Source organism: Colius striatus, chromosome 21, assembly GCF_028858725.1.
Source record: "Colius striatus isolate bColStr4 chromosome 21, bColStr4.1.hap1, whole genome shotgun sequence".
Lineage (NCBI taxonomy): Eukaryota > Metazoa > Chordata > Aves > Coliiformes > Coliidae > Colius > Colius striatus.
Genome location: NC_084779.1, coordinates 3,924,435 through 3,943,093, shown reverse-complemented (window position 1 = coordinate 3,943,093; position 18,659 = coordinate 3,924,435). Strand labels below are relative to the sequence as shown.

The 18,659-nt window shown below is 43.9% G+C and overlaps 1 protein-coding gene across 2 annotated transcripts in view; it reads right to left on the bottom strand.

Annotated features, from left to right (window-relative positions):
- UBR4 (ubiquitin protein ligase E3 component n-recognin 4) overlaps positions 1 to 18,659 on the bottom strand; it is an 82,208-nt gene that overhangs the window by 58,836 nt on the left and 4,713 nt on the right. For both annotated transcript variants that reach the window (XM_062013092.1, XM_062013093.1), the window contains exons 2-32: positions 18,279 to 18,376; positions 17,460 to 17,563; positions 16,503 to 16,632; positions 15,927 to 16,066; positions 15,527 to 15,629; positions 14,000 to 14,141; positions 13,731 to 13,855; positions 12,914 to 13,038; positions 12,629 to 12,688; positions 12,307 to 12,497; positions 11,967 to 12,066; positions 11,740 to 11,877; positions 11,149 to 11,266; positions 10,569 to 10,756; positions 9,883 to 10,042; positions 9,663 to 9,748; positions 8,541 to 8,710; positions 8,016 to 8,298; positions 7,416 to 7,548; positions 6,926 to 7,005; positions 6,207 to 6,335; positions 5,661 to 5,843; positions 4,872 to 4,994; positions 4,550 to 4,779; positions 3,842 to 3,966; positions 3,426 to 3,523; positions 3,150 to 3,307; positions 2,292 to 2,501; positions 1,181 to 1,282; positions 436 to 536; positions 47 to 245 (exon numbers count right to left, since the gene is read on the bottom strand). In XM_062013092.1, coding sequence (XP_061869076.1) covers positions 47 to 245; positions 436 to 536; positions 1,181 to 1,282; positions 2,292 to 2,501; positions 3,150 to 3,307; positions 3,426 to 3,523; positions 3,842 to 3,966; positions 4,550 to 4,779; positions 4,872 to 4,994; positions 5,661 to 5,843; positions 6,207 to 6,335; positions 6,926 to 7,005; positions 7,416 to 7,548; positions 8,016 to 8,298; positions 8,541 to 8,710; positions 9,663 to 9,748; positions 9,883 to 10,042; positions 10,569 to 10,756; positions 11,149 to 11,266; positions 11,740 to 11,877; positions 11,967 to 12,066; positions 12,307 to 12,497; positions 12,629 to 12,688; positions 12,914 to 13,038; positions 13,731 to 13,855; positions 14,000 to 14,141; positions 15,527 to 15,629; positions 15,927 to 16,066; positions 16,503 to 16,632; positions 17,460 to 17,563; positions 18,279 to 18,376 — 4,332 coding nt within the window. The remainder of the gene's footprint in view (positions 1 to 46; positions 246 to 435; positions 537 to 1,180; positions 1,283 to 2,291; positions 2,502 to 3,149; positions 3,308 to 3,425; positions 3,524 to 3,841; positions 3,967 to 4,549; positions 4,780 to 4,871; positions 4,995 to 5,660; positions 5,844 to 6,206; positions 6,336 to 6,925; positions 7,006 to 7,415; positions 7,549 to 8,015; positions 8,299 to 8,540; positions 8,711 to 9,662; positions 9,749 to 9,882; positions 10,043 to 10,568; positions 10,757 to 11,148; positions 11,267 to 11,739; positions 11,878 to 11,966; positions 12,067 to 12,306; positions 12,498 to 12,628; positions 12,689 to 12,913; positions 13,039 to 13,730; positions 13,856 to 13,999; positions 14,142 to 15,526; positions 15,630 to 15,926; positions 16,067 to 16,502; positions 16,633 to 17,459; positions 17,564 to 18,278; positions 18,377 to 18,659) is intronic.

Genomic DNA, 18,659 nt, shown 5'->3' with positions numbered 1-18,659 from the left:
AAGAAATAACCAGCACACTAAAGAAATGACAAAAGCTGTACTTTACCTGTTTTCTCGGACAATGTAAGTTGTCAAGAGTTGCAGCAGCTGCCTGTTCTCTTGCACAACATCCAGCTGATCTGAATCTTTGGGTGGGGACATGGTCATCCTGGTTAACCAGGCCTGGAGACGTACAGGCTCCACACAAGCCAGCTGAGCCAAAGAGCCACAGAGTCTCAACAGGCTGGGATTGGGACTCTTCTCAGCTGGTGGAGAAAATCACTAGTGAGTGACAAATGCTACAATGAACCTGTTTGAAAATGGCTTTCCACTAAAAGTGTGAAGCTGTTGCACCATCTCCTCTTATAGTTTTTCCTTCATGCATCTTTATATCACAGCATACTACAAGTATAAGGTGGACAGAGGCAGGACAACAGAGATTCAACAATCACTTACTTAGCTGGAAGAGCTTGGTGAAGAATTTCAGCACCCTGTTACAGAACTTTGCTGAGAGGTTTTCATTGGCTGTTGCCATCATGATCTGGACCAGTTCTCCACTATATGGAAAAGGAAATTAAGTCAGCCTCATTCATTTTTTTCACTTGCACTTACACCTGCCCTCACATTTAAGATTGGCACTAGTTTGTATTAACAATGCTCAGCACCCAAGCCACAGAAATGGCTTTCAGACAAACAGCAAACTCTCAGCTGTTTGTAAACATCATGAGCTCTCTTCAGAACACTCTTGTGTTTTGCTGTTTCCATCTCAATTTGCCTTCATGATCCTAAGTCAGGTTAACACCCCAAATCCACCCTTAAAATTGACAACCTGTTGCCCCAAGGAAGCACTAAGAGAAGTTAGAATTCTGTAGTTGCCTCATAAACATCTCTCAAAAACCTTATAAACACCTCTCAAGATCTCCTCTTTTGACCAAACAGACATCTTGCAAGATTCCCCACTGATGATCACTATGAGGGCTCTCTGAGTATTTTATTTGGAGTGACAAAGGCCTGGGTCCTCTCCCACACAGAAAGTCTTTTCACACTCTCCTGCACTGCTTGAAGGGCATCCTGTCACTACACAGTGCTGTATCTTCCTGTGCAATTGTATTAACATCACTTAGGTGTTTGACAGTGACAAGCTAAGAGAAAATGGATGAGAAATAAAGTTCTTGGGATGTAACCTTCAGGATGACTTCACCTTTCTGAAAAGAATTCCTCCATGGCTTTTCGGGCCTGGCTGCTCTCCAGCTGCTTCTCCAGATGCTGCAAACATTCCTCTAAGATGGACTCATCCAGGCCACTGAGGATCATGCAAAAGATGGATATTAGAAGAGAATATACAAGAGCAATTTCAACAATTCCAACAATTCCAAGAGGCAAGAAGTGATCCATCTTGCTAATACAATGCTAATAAACTTTGCACTAACTGAAAGCAGCTCTCCTTCCAAGAGACAGGAGGAAAACAGCTGATGAACAAATAAACACCAATAAACCCACCATATGTTCAGAAAAAAGGTGGCACATGACACATATAAGTCCCACATTCAGAAACCTCGAGTAATCTAGACCTTTCATAATCCTCACTTTATAGATTCCTGTAAATGCCTGCTCTTGTTATACTTTAAGTCTCTTTTAGTGTTACTCTTCCCCATTCTCTCCTGTGTTCATCCCTACACTGCAATGCATTCTGCAATCAAATCCAATTACATTTACACTCTCTACCAGAAGGCACAGTAGATCTCCCTCTGAATATCTTCCATCCAGAAAGGATCAGTGTTAAAAAGATGCAACATCATCATGCCTAATGATGGGTTTATGTTTCAGAAGGGCAGAATCAACATCTGTGCATTAAGCTTATTTATTCCCTCTCTAGACACAGTGAGTACAGGGTGGGAAGCACAAATCTGGTTAGTTTGCTATGATAAAGCAGGGATTAGCCATCCTTACAAACAGCAAGAGCAGAGACAAAGGAATATAAAGCAAGTTAGGTCAGCATCCTCAGCTTGTGTTTACATAATTTTCTATTTGCTTAAATAAAAAACTATTCAGATTCACAGATGCTCCCATCTGGAGTGACAAGAGCTGGTGAAAATCCTCACTGCTTGAATGGCAGTGCTGAAAACTCTGGTCATATGAATAAAATATCTCATCTTTTCAGCCTACAAGTTTAGATGCCTTCAAGGGATAAAAATAAGCTGATTTTTTTTGCTTTTCTGTTGTGCTGTTGAAGAAGCAACACTGATGTATATCTGTAGTAATTCCCTGTACATAGCTTTGTTGGAGGAGAACTACAAGCTACCCAAAGTTACCTGTTTGGATCAGAGTGATGAGCCAGTATGTTATAGCATCCTGTGATCAACTTCTCGTAAACACGTGCCAGGAATTCGTCTGATTCTGCAGGGCCCAAGATCCTTTCTAGGGAGTTGCTGCTTATCTCTGCCACACTCTCTGTGCTGGTCTCCAAAAGGAGGGGCAATAGGGAATGAATCACCTGTGGTGGGTTCAGATCATCTGACCAGCTTGAAAAGAAAACAAAACAAGTTCATTCTCTGCTTGATGTATCAGAGGGAGTTCTTACTGGATAAATCACACAAGTAAGGCACAAGTCTGGATGGAAGCCTATGATAAAATCCCTTTTTAGAAAGCCAGGATAGATGCACTGACCCAGACACTTCCCCTCTCTGGAAAACTCTACCTGTCACTTTTGCATATGACACAGCTACAACCCTTTCCCAGACAGTCACAAAAGGTTGTTGCTTTTGGACTTGTCTGCAGTGGCATCAACTATTTTTCTGTTTCAGAATATCTTCCAGTAAGCCCTTGGGAAAAACATTCTTTCATTTCACTTTTTCCTTGTGCTTTGCAAACACCACACAAGTGAATGATAACAAAAGCCAAATGAATTCATGACATCCTGCCTGTCACAGTTCATATTCCAGTGTCTTCATGTCCCTATTTGACAAAATGGACTAAAGGTCTCTGGGAGACTGATTTTAAGAGATACCAGACCAAGTTAGAAAGGTTGTTTCTCATTCATTTAGAACTGTAAACTGAATATAACTCCATGAAAGGATTAGTTCAAAGCACATCTCCAGTGTTGCATCCAAACAGTTTGATAAAGACATTCAGAAGAGAAGTCAGAATGTAATTCAAAACCCATCACTTACACAATGAGATCCCCAGTGAGTCTGACCAGGGACAGAAGGGTGTGTTTTAGGGAAGCTGCAAGAGGTAGACTTTGGCTGCAGAGAGTACCGAGGTGGGCAGCCTGAACGGCACTGATGTAGCTTTCTGCTGGGATGGTGTCATTCGCAAAGGCGTTGCGCTGTGGATGGAGACACACACACACAGATCAGAACCACTTCATCTTCACCAAAAGACACACTGCCATTCCCAGCAATGCAAGGAGTTAAGATCAGATGAATCCATGAAGCTGGACTCACCCATGAGCCAATGTTTGGAAACTCGTTTGTATGAATGTTGTTCCATGACTCGCATAAAGTCTGCACGGCTGACGGCAAGTTCTGAACAAGTGTTGGACCTGCAATTAATATGGAATCATAGGTCACTAATTTCATGGGTCCTAATGAAAACAGGGATGCTTCTACAACACTGTCTCAAACTAGCTTAAGACACAACTGTAGCTAAGTTGACCTGTAATTCAGGGCTAAATTGAGAGCTCGTTTCATGCTTTTCTACAAGTCCCAGCTACCCCTAGAGTTTCCAAGAGCTTCCCAACTTCTGTATTAAATCACTACGGTAAAAACACTGATTCCCAGCAATCTTCAACACATCAACATCTCACAATTCCCCTTATATTTCCTAGTTCAGGAAAACTGAACTATCCAGCATCCCTCACCTAGAGTATTAGACTTGCACCGGCTGGATCCAATGGCCAGGACAGCAGCATAACCTCGGAGCTTCTCTTCAGAGGGTTTGTTCTCAGAGGAGCCCTCTTCAGAGAGGCTTCGTAGCAAGTAAGATCTGCATTCAGGAGGAAAAGGATTTGTTTGAGGAAACAGCTCTGCATTTCAGAACTGAAGTGTGTCCATACAGTGACAGAAAAGAGAGCTAACTTCTCGAGTTCTGCTCCAAGCTTCATATCCTATCACTAAAAGAGTTCTGAGCTTTTATCCCTCTCAGCTACTTACCAGGAGCATCCACTCAAAACAAAAAAGCTGATTTACTTTCTTCTGCATAGGTTCTAATAAGAGACTTCAGAATTAACCCCCCTCTCTTTCTTGATGGTCTGACAGTCTCAATATTATCTCAGTGAAGTAACCTGAAGTAGCACTATCCTAGAGAGTGGCAAGAGGAGGTCTCATCTTTGGAGGAAAAACTCATTCTGCAAGCTTGCAAAAAACTACTTAGAAACTACTTCACAAACATGGCTTGAGAATATACTTTTTATTCTTTTAAAACATGGACACTCTACAGAATATAAATTAAGAGAATTACACTGGACTACAAAAAAACACCTACCTCCAGGAAAATAATAAAGAAGATGCAAACAAAGTCCTATGCACAGAAGAAAGCTCTTTTCCTACAGCAATCTTAAGGACTCTACCTGGTAAACGTAGCATAAGTGTCAATAAGCTGTAGAGTAGCAGGCAGGAGGTTCTTGGTTATCTCTGAAGACTTGTGTGGATCAGTTTCTGCAGCTAGTTTGGAAAAGTGCTCATCTAGAGAAACCTGAATCTTGGAAATTGCAGCATCAAGGGTGTAAATGGATTGTAAACTGGGAACTTCGTGCAGTTGGAGAATAGTTGTGCAATCAACACCACAGAAAGATGATATCTTAAAATACAGAAAGGGATGGAACAATAAGTGCAAATCATTCCACAAAAACAGAAGCTCCACGTTGTACAATTGCAGTCACAGCATCTTACCTGTCGAGCAAAGTACTCCTCTGCTATTTCCACATCATACTTCACTGAGCTGCACTTGCTGGAGGCCAACTCAATGAGAGAAGCAGCATGGTCAGCTTTCATGCCCTGCTTAACAAGGTGATCCTACAGATGCCAAAAAAAGACCTGTCACATTTTAAAAGTGCTCTATAATTAACCACTCTGTCAATTATCAGGCTCTTGGAACACTTAAGAAAACATGGACACAAGTTCCCATTTCTCACCACCATGCCCACACAACAAATCCCACTTGCAGTCAGCATGGAAGAAGAAAAAGAGACTGATATTCTTACTGTCAACAGCACTACACAGAATCCTAAAGGCTGGAAGGGACCTGGAAAGCTCACCCAGTGCAACCCCCCTGCCAGAGCAGCACCACCTAGAGCAGGGCACACAGGGACTCACCCAGCTGGGTTGGGATGTCTCCAGAGAAGGAGCCTCCACAGCCCATCTGGGCAGCCCCTGCCAGGGCTCCCTCACCTCAACAGGGAACAAATTCTTCCTTGTGTTGCTTTGGAACCTCTTCTGTTCCAGCTTGTCCCCGTTGCCCCTTGTCCTGTCGTTGCCCATCACTGAGCACAGCCTGGCTCCTGCCTCCTCACACCCACCCTTTATGCATTTGTAACCATGAATGAGGTCACCCCTCAGTCTCCTCCAAGCTGCAGAGCCCCAGCTCCCTCAGCCTTTCATCAGAAGGGAGATGCTCCACTCCAGCATCTCTGTGGCCCTGCACTGAACTCTCTCCAGCAGCTCCCTGTCCTGAGGCTGTACCTTGATCCATGTGACATAAGAGGTGATTCGGAGGCGTGAAGACCAGCGCAACGTGTGTAAAATATCACATTCACTCATCTCTGGTGTGTTTGTAGCCAACTGGTTCATGTAGTTTTTGGAGGGAGGTAAAATCCCCAGTATCCTCCACAGTATCAAGAAATAGTACTGAAGAGCACAGGCTTCCTAAACAAAAGTACAGTTGGACAAATTAATAAGGGTTGCAGTTTTGATCATTACAGCTACTGAAATGATCTCATAAGAGACTCTAGACTCCTGTAGATGTGCCAAATCAGATGAAGACATACTGTTTCTGTCATATTATACAAGAGAATATGCAACAAAGAGGACTGAGACAAAAAGATTATGCAAACTTGCTTTGCTTCATCATATTCTCCTGGAATTATCAGGGACCTGCAGCAAGTGTAAAACATGTCAGGAATTAAACACTCTTATGAGATGTCAAGAATACTTTGGTTAAATACTTTGAAAACAGTAAGTTTGAAAGAATACCTCATCACAGACAACATTACAACAATACAATCTTACCAGTGCAGTGACATTTTTGTTCTCTTTCCTCCTGAGTGTATCAAACTGTGACCCTGCTGCAAGTAATGATGTCAAGGCTGTGTAAAGCTCATCATACTTCATAGTCCTAGAGAAAAGGACCTCACACACCTGCAAAAGATGACAAGCCACAAGTGTTGCTTTGCAAATTGCACAGCATTTATACACAGCCAAGCTCTCCTCTTAAGTATTCAGAATACACACAGACCAAAAGGACCATCAAGGAGTTAGTTCTGTTGGGTGTTTCTCTCCTCAGCCAGAGTATCAATGAATTGGTTAGAAAGGAGCACACATGAAGCAAGCTCATAACCTTGATGACAACGACTTCAGTGAGGAAATAAAGGCCAGGAGGAACACTGAGCAAAATGATGAGAAAGTAACTGTAATGCTCTGTGTCTGTCTCAGATGAAAATTAAGGGTGGATCTGATGGGGTTCTCTGTCACAGCATACATATCAGCATCACAAGCACTGCTACAAGTAGTCCAAAACATCTTCCTAGATTTTGCATACTGACTTCCCTGACACAAAATTGGGCACAAGAAATGAATAGTCACTATTATCTACACTTGGTGAAATATTTCTGCTCTAGCTGCTTCATCAAATCTTTCTTCTCCTCTGTTTTCCCTTGACTTGCACTTATCAAATCCACGTGGCCCTCCGAAAGCTTACAGAAAGGTCTTTCAAACAGAAAAGCCCATACCGTGCTATCTAGCCGGTTGAGGTCATCTTCAGAAGCTTCTAGAGACAGGATGCAGTAGAATCTGGGCTGTGGAACTGTGTCTGGAATGTGAGGACAGAAAATAAGGTTCAAGGTGTCAGTTTTAATAAGGCAGTATTTCATTATTCTCTCTCTTCCATCCCCACAACCTTCCATATTTTGAGGCTAAGGTCAGATTCTACTAAGCTAGCTCCATGACACAATACATGCTTTTAACCTAATGCAGTCTCTTCCTACTCATACAATCCTGGCATAATAAACACACACTTATTTTTAGTGACTTGTAGCACACTCCTAGATAAACAATAAGTTTGTTTGATAAACCTTTTCTTGCATTACATACAATTTGATCTGTTGGAACTATGCCCATTTGAAACACAAAAAGTTCCTGAGGTCAGGGCACAGGAAGAGCTTTCATTCATTTACAAAAGCAAAGCTAGGAATAAGAACTTCCTTCCATTCTCTTTCTTACCTGATGAACAGTGTTTGGTCCAGTTTTCTTCCACTTCTTTAAACCCATGATAAAGTGGGACAGATGTCCGCCTGCTACTGTCCTGGGATCCACTCACCCAGCCAATGGGTGGTGTCAGCAAATTATATTGCACCTAAGTTAAAGAAACAACCAAAAAACCACCTATAGTATCCTTGTTATTAAAGGGCAGCTGGCAAAAGTACCATCACTACCACCACCACGAAAAGAGTCATAAAATACACAACAACCCTGATGCTAAAACACAATCCCAGTTTCTGAGGGAAGCTCTGGACCCTATCTGATGATTTTTATTCTGGAGTGAGCAATTGAAATCAGTAATCAAGCTTGCAACAACTGAATCCCACCCCCCACACCCCCAGAACACTAACAGCCCATCACTGAGAACAGTGCCAAAAACCTCAGTGGTGCTAGGAACCAGCAAGGGCGGTTCATCATGCATTGTAACTCCAAAGGCTGTCAACAACATGAGAACTGATTTACCTGCAGAAGCCATGAAGAGACCAGAACACACCAAATGATTGCCTGTTAGAGATTTCTGCTGGGCAACCAGTTAAAATACCCAGAACCTCAAAATCTTACCTGTTCAAATAGGTACATGGGGGCCTTGGAATACTGATGGAGTAGATAGTCAAACACCAAGAGCAGACGTGCCACGATAAGTGGCACAGAACTCTGCTGGGTATCCATGTTCACAGTCAGCTCCACAATTGTCTGGATACAGAGCATCATGATAGACCTGCGGCCTCTCTCAGAGAAATTGTGAAAAATAAGCAGCAGCAGCTGGAGATGTTCAACATTCAGATCTTCTGTGTCACTGGGAAGAGTCCCCTGCAAGGCATTTTGCTTCAGCGTGCCCACAAACCTGACAACAAGAGAGGAAGTTCATAAAGGTTTAATTCTCTCCTTGCTTAGATCCCTCTAAAATCTCTTTAAGTAAAGCTTAGAGAAACACTTTCACAATTATCTTCTCCTGTTCATTCTAATTTTGGCAAGTTCACACGTTCTTCACTACGTTACGTACTGGAGTGAGACTATGGAAACAGTAAACCAGACATTCAGATGCATTTGATGGCAAATATGAACTAGCATTCAAAAGTATCTCACCTTTCCCAAACTTTAAGGCATTCTGGAACATCAGGATCTCCCTGGGCAGTGGCTTTATGCTGCCAAATCAGGAGAAGCCGTGAGAGCACCGACAAACTTTGCGGATGGATGTAGAGAGGCCATGGACCCTCAGAAAAAGGAGCAACACCGAGCTGCTGAAGAAGTGTGTTCTGGAACAAAGCAGAGACTTGTTGAAAAGGGAGGCAAGTCCTGGCTGGTGCTTTCATTAAAAGCATGATTTGAACAAAGAGATGGCAATAAAGATCAGGGCTCTCAGAACTTGTTCATGCAGTAATGTCTCTCCTATCTGAAATATAAGGCACAGCTATCGAGGGGCAGTTACACTGTCACTTTGCCACCTGAAACACAACTAACTTTGAACTTCAACACCAATGCAGCAAAAATGGCATTCATGAGCTCTACTCATTTACTGTAGTATCACAGCAGGAGACCATGCTACTCTGCTCACTATCTAAGGATGTGGAAGATGATCCCTTTGACTGATCACACCAACGCTTGCTTCTTCTCAAATGTAACAAAAAGACAGGTGTCTGAAAAGTCCAACTGCTCTTCAAGAGTGTTTTACATATAGTAGAAAACACTCAACAAAAAGTATAGGGATTGAATTCAGTGATGGGTAAGCAGATTTACAACCCCTGCTTATAATGTTAAGTCAGGTCAGCCCATGACCTAGCAAAAAAACCCAGAGGCTACAAAGTCAGCACATGAAAGCAAAAGGATTAATTGATTCTCTCCTGACAGAATTCCAAGGCCTTTTGGCATCACTCCTGATAGCAAAGTAAACATGTAGGAATGCCTCTTGATAAACAGCAGCTCTCCAAAATGAAACATACAAACTCATTTCCTTTTCAGCTATCATCACCTTCAGAGTTCTGTGGATTAATCTGAACTCTACATGCCAAGTTTACACTCTACAGGATGTTTTGTTCTGGATGACTGCAAAGGTCATCCAACTCACTGGATCCAAAATATTCCAAGCAGAAGAATATACTCTAGTGTCAAATGGCATCAACACACAGCTCTAGGTGTGAAGAATCCATGTGGAGACATTAACAGACACCAACACTTCCTTCTTTCGTTAACACACTCAATCACACTTACCTGCAAGGCAGGGGACTGAAGGTCTGAGGTCACCAAGGAATGGTTGAAGTGATACAGTGCAGCAGCAAACTCCTCATCTGATGTGCCTGTAAGACAGGGAATCAAGCCATTTATAACCATTGCTTCCCTAATGTTTAGAATTTCCACATGAAACTAAGGAAACATACACCTATAAATCCTAAAGAGTGTGTTCTCTAGCAGAGAAGTTCTGCTCACTCACCCTTAAGCCCATCCTTATCCACCTCCTTGATGATGCTAGCCAGAGTGGCCATGTGTTGCTCTGACAGAGACACACTCAGGTAGTTGCGAATGAAGTTATTCCTGGAGTTCAGCATAGAAGATGTGATAAAGTTCAAAATGTTTGAAGCTAGGCTCAAAAACTGAAAAGAAGAGAAACATGCTATAGAAGCAACAAAAGCAGAGGGGCTGTAAGGCAACATTAAACAAGAACTAAACTACCAGCAAAATAAATCCAGCCCCCTGCCTCCACCCCAGCAGCAGAGTGCAGGTTTGCTCATCGCAACCCAGCTGGCTGCACTCTGTGTCACAGCTGACTCTAGAACTCTCTGCATAGGCTGCAAGTCTCTTACTTCTCAGCTGTACTATTTATTTTTGTCTTTACCCAATTGCTGCTCAAAGGATTCTATCAGCAAGTCATTTCACTTATAGTTCTGCCCTCATTTTCCTCCTCCCTCTGTAACCCAAATAGACATTATCCCCATGGCACTACCAAATACTGTCACATTCCACCTGACAGAGGAGTAGAGAAATAATCTTCCTTCAAAGCCAACACAGTCACTGATTCTCCACCAGCAATACACTTCCAATACCTGACATTTATCATGATATCTATCACTGACAAGTAAACAAGTAGCTCTTCCATTAAGGCTGAAGCCCTTCCCATACCAGTTCAGGGTCTTTGCGGCTGGCCAGGATGTTCCCATTCTCGCCAGCAGCCTGTTTGTTGGGGCTTTTCACTCGAGGAGAGCTCTCCAAAGGGGGTGGTGGAGGGGGAGGTGGTGGGGCCACTTTCTCTTTGCTTGGAGAGATTGTCTCTTCAAACCACTGCCCAAGGATTGGTTCACTGTCGTCATCTAATACAGGAGGCAGGAAACACAAAAGCACTATGAACAAATACCTCATGCAAACTACTCAGTTTGGAAAAGGTCTGTTTCAGGGAGCAGACAGCAATGCTATCTTCATTTTTCCTTTCCAAAACACCAGGCTAAGCACTTTTACAGCACTCCAGCAAGAATTTACAAGAAGAAATTATTTCCACTCTCCTCTTACACCAACACTGCCAAATCCCAGCCACTCTGGCTTTAGTTCACACAGAAGAGTGCAGCCAGAATGACTTCTGCCCAATAGATCTTACAAACTGTTTCATACTTTCAGCATTCCATGTCATTTCCAGTCCAGCTTTCCACTAAATGCTGAAAGACAGCATAAAATCCTAAGTTGAGTTGCTTGCTGGGAACTCTGTTACCTTGGCTGCTGTCCTCCTCTGTGCTGCTAAAATCATCCTCATAGTAAGTATTGGAGTCAGTGGAGGCACTTGCATCACTGCTCATGGAGCCTTTCCTCTGACGCTGCAAGACACAAGCCTTAGAAGAACAGCAGAACAAGTTAAATTTTAAGATTATGAAAGCTAAAACAAGAGTAACTTCCTAATGCATTTTCATTTTTTTCAAGCAAATTTGTCTCAATTAATTTATCAACAGCTTTTCAAGGTTCCTCCCCCTTCAAGCTGTATAAAAAACTACACGAGATGGTTGAAAACAAATAATCTACACCAAACTTGTAAGCAACACTGCCAAGTAACAGCTCTGACATAAAAGCATCTGGTTTGAAAACAGCCTTTCTCACTTAACTCAAAATACCACTGAGCTTAGAGAAAGATTTCCTTAGAATAAGTATGTCAACTTAACAGTCTGTGCAAAGAGGAAAGAGAGAGGCCCCAGCTGACAGCTTTGGGAAGATTTCTGAATTCTTCTGAGCATTGTCACAGTTTGTAAAGTGAGAATTTAGTAGGAGTGCTGGAGCTACAGAAGTTCTCTAGCTGTATGCCAGTTCCTACCTTTCTGTAAGAAGTAGATAGCAAAGTCAGCAGCAAATTAGTGAGTGGTACAGAATCTATCAGGCGCTGAATTCTCTGGATGGATGTGCTTTGAGCCATGATATCCAGAACTGCTGGTGGCCCATCGGTCTCCCAGCCCTGGAGGGTGGTATTGGAAAGAGAATTTAAAGTGTGTTTCGGTGGAGAAGGCAAAATGTCTCACAGGAACATACATGCTACCTCCATACCTTGTGCAATGCCTCCACTTGCAGATCTTGAAAGAGGGATGAGAGTAATTTGATAGCATGATTTGCTAGCACCACTGACAGAACACCAAACCCTTGATGCCTACAGAAACATAAAGGACGGGATGTAATTTCAGGAGGAAAATAAATGTGTGTGTGTATATATATATATCTATTTAAATGAAGTGACTGCCTGGCTAAAGTGAGGACAATTTCTCTTTCCCAAGGCTTGAAGTACACATGGAGATAAAATGTCAAAAGACCAAGAAGACTCTGTTCTAGTTGCTTGCTGGACATGGTTAGACACAGGGGCAATCATTACCTCAGAGGGGTATTTACATACCCTTTCCCAGGTCCTAGTTTGGGAGACCCAACACCCTCCTTGGTACGAGCAATGATGTCTCTGACACGAAGAGCAGCCAAGGGATCTTTCTCCTTTCCCTTATCAGCCAAGGCTGTGGGGCTGAGGTTCAAGATGAGGAAGAGGCTGTTTAGCAAACACCAAGCCCCGAGCAGCTGGAAGTTCTGATAATGCTATCATGCCAAAAGTGAAGGAAAGTGGAGGGGGGAAAGGAACATAAAAAAGACAAAATAGTGTCAATCCAAATGCTAAAATATACCAGCACAAAAACCAGTGAGAAAGCTTCCTGAGAGGCAAATCTTACCTCACCCCCTGCACGCCGTGAATTGCTGATGGCTTGTCCAATCATTTCATAGATTTCAAGCTGCAAAGAAATCCAAAACCACAGCACTGTTTAAGCACTCTAAAGAAAACCCTCTAAATACAATTTTATTTGGACCTCTACAATTAACCATCTGATTAATTCCTTTGTCAGCAAGTCTGATGCCCTGGAAATAACAGATATTGCGATCCAAATAAATACAAATTCTGTCAACTTCAGCTGTCAAGAATGAAAACGACTAACAAACACATTCTCTCATCTACTTACACACTTCTGTACAATAGTAGCAGCATCATTTTCATAATCTTCTTCTTTGGAACTTGTTGACCCAGTTCGTACCTGTTGAGTGCTACCCACATGTAGGATGGCCATGCAAGTCGCCACGCTCACACCTGAGTGAAAACAAGTTGGAGTAACCTTATTAAGAGGCAATCTCAGGACTCAATGTTCCTACTTAGCACATTAAAAGAAGTGGTATCAAACATGCCCATAAACTTGATGGAGCTGGGAATACTAAGTATTATAGCTGATAGATTAAAAAATCTGTCTGAAGGACTCTCACAAGAGTAAAGTTTTGTCCTACACAAACACATGAGAGTAATTAAAGGAGGGAATGTTCTAGCAATAGCATTTTTCAGGCAATCTTTATGCTCAGTTGCCACAACTCCTTAAACATACCAATTAAACACTCAGGATTCGGGTGTACTTAAACCCCTCCTGGGAAACAAGGTTGATTTGGAGGTATAACCAATGAAGCTGAAGTCATATGAAGTGCAGCATTGTATTATGCTCTGAACATTAAAGAAAAAGAGGGCAAAAATTACAGGCTATTAAGATGTTGAGTCACTCAGTCTTTCTCTCAGCTGCTGACAAGGACATTTGCAAAATACATCACAATTTCAGTACCACTAGAACAATTTTCATATTGACCCAGTCACACTATGCAGTATGCTGCACAGCTTCAGATTCATCAGAAAGAAAGAAAGGTTCCTTGTGGGCTGAACCTCAAAGATGCAGGTAACAAAGCAGAGCTAAAACAAAGACAACTTCAAAGCTCCCAAGAAGATAAAGGAAATCCATTTACCTGCATAAAGACAGCTGAGAGCAAGAACAGTCACATCTTGGAGACGTGTGGGTGTCAGGGGTTCCAACACAGGCAGAGACAGAGTATCCAGTGCCATGGTCACATCTATCACCAGTGAATGAAATCTACAGTGACAACACACGTTAAGGTTCAGCAATGCAACGTACACACCAGATGGCTCACAGGAACTGATGCTGCAGAGCTGGCACTGTTTTCTCTCATACATTGTGCCCAGCATGTACCAAAGAAGAGCAACGGCAGACTCTTACCCGTTCCGAACAGCGGTGGCATCTGCCACCGTGGCTGGCATAATGAAAAAGGAGTTGGCTGACACTGCATCCTGGAATCGATTTATGTAACGCAGGAAGTAGGGGAGGTTCAGGCACACCCTCAGGAGCTTTTCAGAGCCACCTAGCAAATAAAAAGAGCAGTGTTATTTTTTACTGCTCCACGGGACAGGCTCTAAGCACAATGGATCTAACAGTCATTAACAATTGACTAGTCTTTGTGGTGAGAAGACATCATCACCGATGAGGTAACGGGATAAAGACTAGTTCACAACACATACACCACATGGTAAAGTTTTTAGCCAGTGCTCATGTTTCAGCCCTGTGTGCATGTTAGATGATGTCACACCTGCTCAGAAATCAGAGTGGTAGGGTTGGAAGGGACTTTTTGAGATCATCCAGTCCAACCCACCTGCAGAAGCAGGTTCACCCAGATCAGGTCACATAAGAGCATGTCCAAGTAGGTCTTGAAGACCTCCAAGGAAGGAGACTCCACAACCCCTCTGGGCAGCCTGGGCCAGGGCTCCCTCACTGAAACACTGAAATAGTTTTTTCTTATGTTTAAGTGGAATTTTTTGTGTTTCAGCTTCATCCCATCACCCCTTGTCCTGTTACTATCTACTATAGAAAAGAGGGATGTCCCAACCTCCTGACACCCACCCTTTAGGTATTTATAAACGTTAATAAGATCCCCCTCAGTCTCCTCTTCTCCAGACTAAACAGCCCCGGTTCCCGCAGCCTTTCCTTGTATGAAAGATGTTCTATACCCTTGATCATCTCGGTGGTCCTGCGCTGGACTCTCTCCAGCAGTTCCCTGTCCCTCTGCAGCTGTGGAGCCCAGAACTGGACACAGTACTCTAGATGAGGCCTCACCAGGGCAGAGCAGAGGGGGAGAAGAACCTCCCTTTACCTGCTGGCCACACTCTTCTTGATGCATCCCAGGCTGCCATTGGCCTTCTTGGCCACGAGGGCACATTGCTGGCTCATACTAAGCTTATCAAGACTCCCAGGTCTCTCTCCTGGAGCTGCTCTCCAGCAGGTCAATCCCCAGCCTGTGCTGGTGCAGGGGTTTGTTCCTTCCCAGCTGCAGGACTCTGCACTTGTCCTTGTTGAACCTCATGAGGTTTCTCTCTGCCCAACTCTCAAACTGGTCGAGATCCCGCTGAATGGCAGCTCAGCCTCTGGTGAACCAGCCAGTGCTCCCAGTTTGGTGCCAGCAGGGAACTTGCTGAGGCTCACTCTGTCCCCTCATCCAAGTGGTTGATGAAGATGTTGAACAAGACTGGCCCCATGGGATCCATCCCATAGGCTATTTTATATTTCCCACCTTCCCCCCCCCCGCTACTACGTTGAAATACACTGAGCTCATCTCCTCTGCACTGAAAAAACCTCCATTACAGCCACAACATCCCTCAGTAACATCAGCATGCAACTGAGTGAATCCTTTAGATCAGAAAATGTCTTCCCAGCACCTATTTTTCACCCTCATGTTAGAAAGACATTTCTCACCCAGTTCTTGCAGGCTGGCTACATTCTGAGCAATGAATATGCTTTTTGTCTTTGCTGCAGAAGTTTGATCTGTGGAAGTCTGATCCTCGCTCTCTCCTTCCACCTAAAAGCAAGCACAGACTCAATGTACTAGGGAAGCAGGAAAAATACACAGTATTGCAGTAAGTCTCTGCAGATGAGCAAGTCACATGAGCAGCAGAACTTGAAAGAGTTGTGACTATCACTCAAAGTTTGCTTCCACAAAGGAACAGAACTACTACTGCCAACATAATTCTCCAACCATCAACATACAAGTAGGATTTATATACTTAGGAAAGGTTTTCTTTACACCTGTATTAAAAATCATCAATGTTATTGATGTTAAAAGTCAGATTGCTTCTGCTTTAGGGCTGTTGTTTACCTGTGTCTCTGGCATGATAGATGGTGATGATGAGACTCTGGGGTTAAAGACTGATGTCAGCTGATTAAGGAAGTTCATCTGCACTTCTTTCTGCCTTAGTTCTGGGCTCACTGGGGAGGCCAGCTCCTTCTGGTCCTCTACTGCAGGGGAAACAGCAAAATATCATTTCACACATGACTTCACAGAGTCACAGAATCTCAAGGGCTGGAAGGGACCTGGAAAGCTCATCCAGTGCAACCCCCCTGCCAGAGCAGCACCACCTAGAGCAGGGCACACAGGGACTCATCCAGTTGGGTTGGAATGTCTCCGGAGAAGGAGCCTCCACAGCCCATCTGGGCAGCCCCTGCCAGGGCTCCTCCACCTCAACAGGGAAGAAATTCTCCCTTGTGTTTCTTTGGAACCTCTTCTGTTCCAGCTTGTGCCCGTTGCCCCTTGTCCTGACACTGGCATCACTGAGCACAGTCTGGCTCCAGCCTCCTCACACCCACCCCTGATGTATTTGTAACCATTAATCATAGTATTTCCTATGCTTGACTCGAGTGTTGCAGGGACAGAACTACAAAACAAAGCACCAACCATCAGAGAGGGTTTTGACAGTCTGAGGCAGTTTGGCTGATTTCATCATTGCTGTGAAGGTAATAATTTCAGTCCGATCCAGGCGGCTGCAGCCCGTGCACAGCCCCTTTATCAGTAGGATTAGGTGTTTCTACAAAGAAAAACACATCAAGCACAATTTAAACTCTCTTGATTCAAATTATTCCTCGACATTATTTCTTCCAGGCAGCTGCATTACTAGTACTGCAGCTTCAGCTAGTAAAGCTACTGCAACACCTCGAATTCACTAACCCACAGCACCTCAGCTCCACGGCTTTGGGATCCCTCCAGGGCTGGGCACTGCCCCAGCTCCCTGGGCAGCCTGGCACAGGGGCTCACACCCCTCTCAGGGAAACAGTTCTGCCTCAGCTCCAGCCTCAACCTCCCCTGGGACAACTTCAGCCCAGTTCCCCTTGTCCTGTAATTCATGGCTGGGGAGCAGAGCCCGACCCCCAGCTCCCTGCAGCCTCCTGTCAGGGAGTGTCAGAGAGTGCTGCTGGCTGCCCTCAGCCTCCTCTTCTCCAGGCTCAACACCCCCATTCCCTCAGCCCCTCCCCAGCACCCTTGTGCTCCAGCCCCTTCCCCAGCTCTGTGCCCAGCTCTGGCCACGCTGCAGCCCCTCAGTGTCCCTGTGGCAGTGAGTGAGGGGCCAGCACTGAGCACAGCCCTAGAGCTGCAGCCTCCCCAGGGCCCAGCACAGGGGACAATCCCTGCCCTGCTCCTGCTGTCACACTATTTATGATGCCAGCCAGGCTGCCCTTGGCCTTCTTGCCCCCCTGGGCATGCTGCTGGAAGTGTGTCAGAAGATCCAACAGATATTAGTCTACCAAAGCAATAGATCTTAAACATTCTACAAACTTCAGTAATTTTGGTTTATGCAACATTAGAGCAAACATTCCAGCAGCAGAGGCCAAAGGCCACTTCCATGCTGGGGCTCACCTGTGAAACAGCACACGCTTCATCGGGGTTCTCAAGACGCAGCAGTGAGAATTCAACCAGGACTTTACAAGCAGCTGCCACCGACTGCAGTTGGTTTCTTGGGACTGCAAAAAGCAGATGCTTGGACTCAGCAGGTTTTAACTAATTCAGTGTAAGGTTTCCTTAGTGCTTTCTATAAAAACAGAAGGCTATGCAACAGGGATGCATACACAATGTATCATGCCTAATATAAACTCAGTCTCATTAAAATGTAACACAAGAGATGTTAGTAAAGCACAGATAATACCTTTTATCCAGCCAAGGTAATTCACACAGATACAACAGCTTCCCCAGCAACATTATTTAATGCTGACAGAAGCTCAGAAGAACACAAGTTGACCAAACCCACTTTTTTTATTAAAATGTCATATTCTGAGAGCAAAACCAACAGCAAATACTTTGAGTCACAATGTTTTGATCATTAATTCCAACTGAGTAACATGACTGCTAAAGAATAATCTAAAAATCCTGAAAACTGGTTTAAACCCTCTGTTTGACCAAGGATGATTTTCCCTAAATGAAGTCAGGCCAGTGAATAAACAGCCAAAAAGTCAATGCTGTCCAGGACTTGGTGGGCAAACACTGCTATATTTTCCCTTTTATGAGAACTGACATTTTGCCATAAAAGCTGGCAACACTGGCCTGGTGTCCTCTGTCTTCCAGTGAGATTCAGAAAGAAGACTCTAGACAAATACCGAAAGGAAGATAGCTCTAGTTTACTTTTACTCTATTCTAGTCATAACACGAGAGCAAGAGAAGCAAAGGAAAGGAAACACTTACTTTGACCACACACAGTAGTGATGTAATGTGTAGAAAGTGCAATGAAGGAAGAGTAGAAAGGCTCATATTGTTTGTCATGATGCAGGATTTCAGATTCACTACAACAGAAGAGGAGATATGTCAGTTGGATCCAGCACGACAGCAGCACCACCCACCACTCGAGGTATGTCTGATCTATTAACAGATGTAAGACAAGGTCATTAAAATCTCCCAAATGCTCTTTCCAAGTCAAAGTTTTGAGAATGAAATCCTTTCCCTCATGTCCCATTGCCCACGTCCTTAGGACAGAGTCCTCCAGCAGCAGACAGATCACAGCACCAGTATCATTATCCCTACAGGAAATGTAAGGACATAATTCCAATACTGCCAACAGTTGTCCTG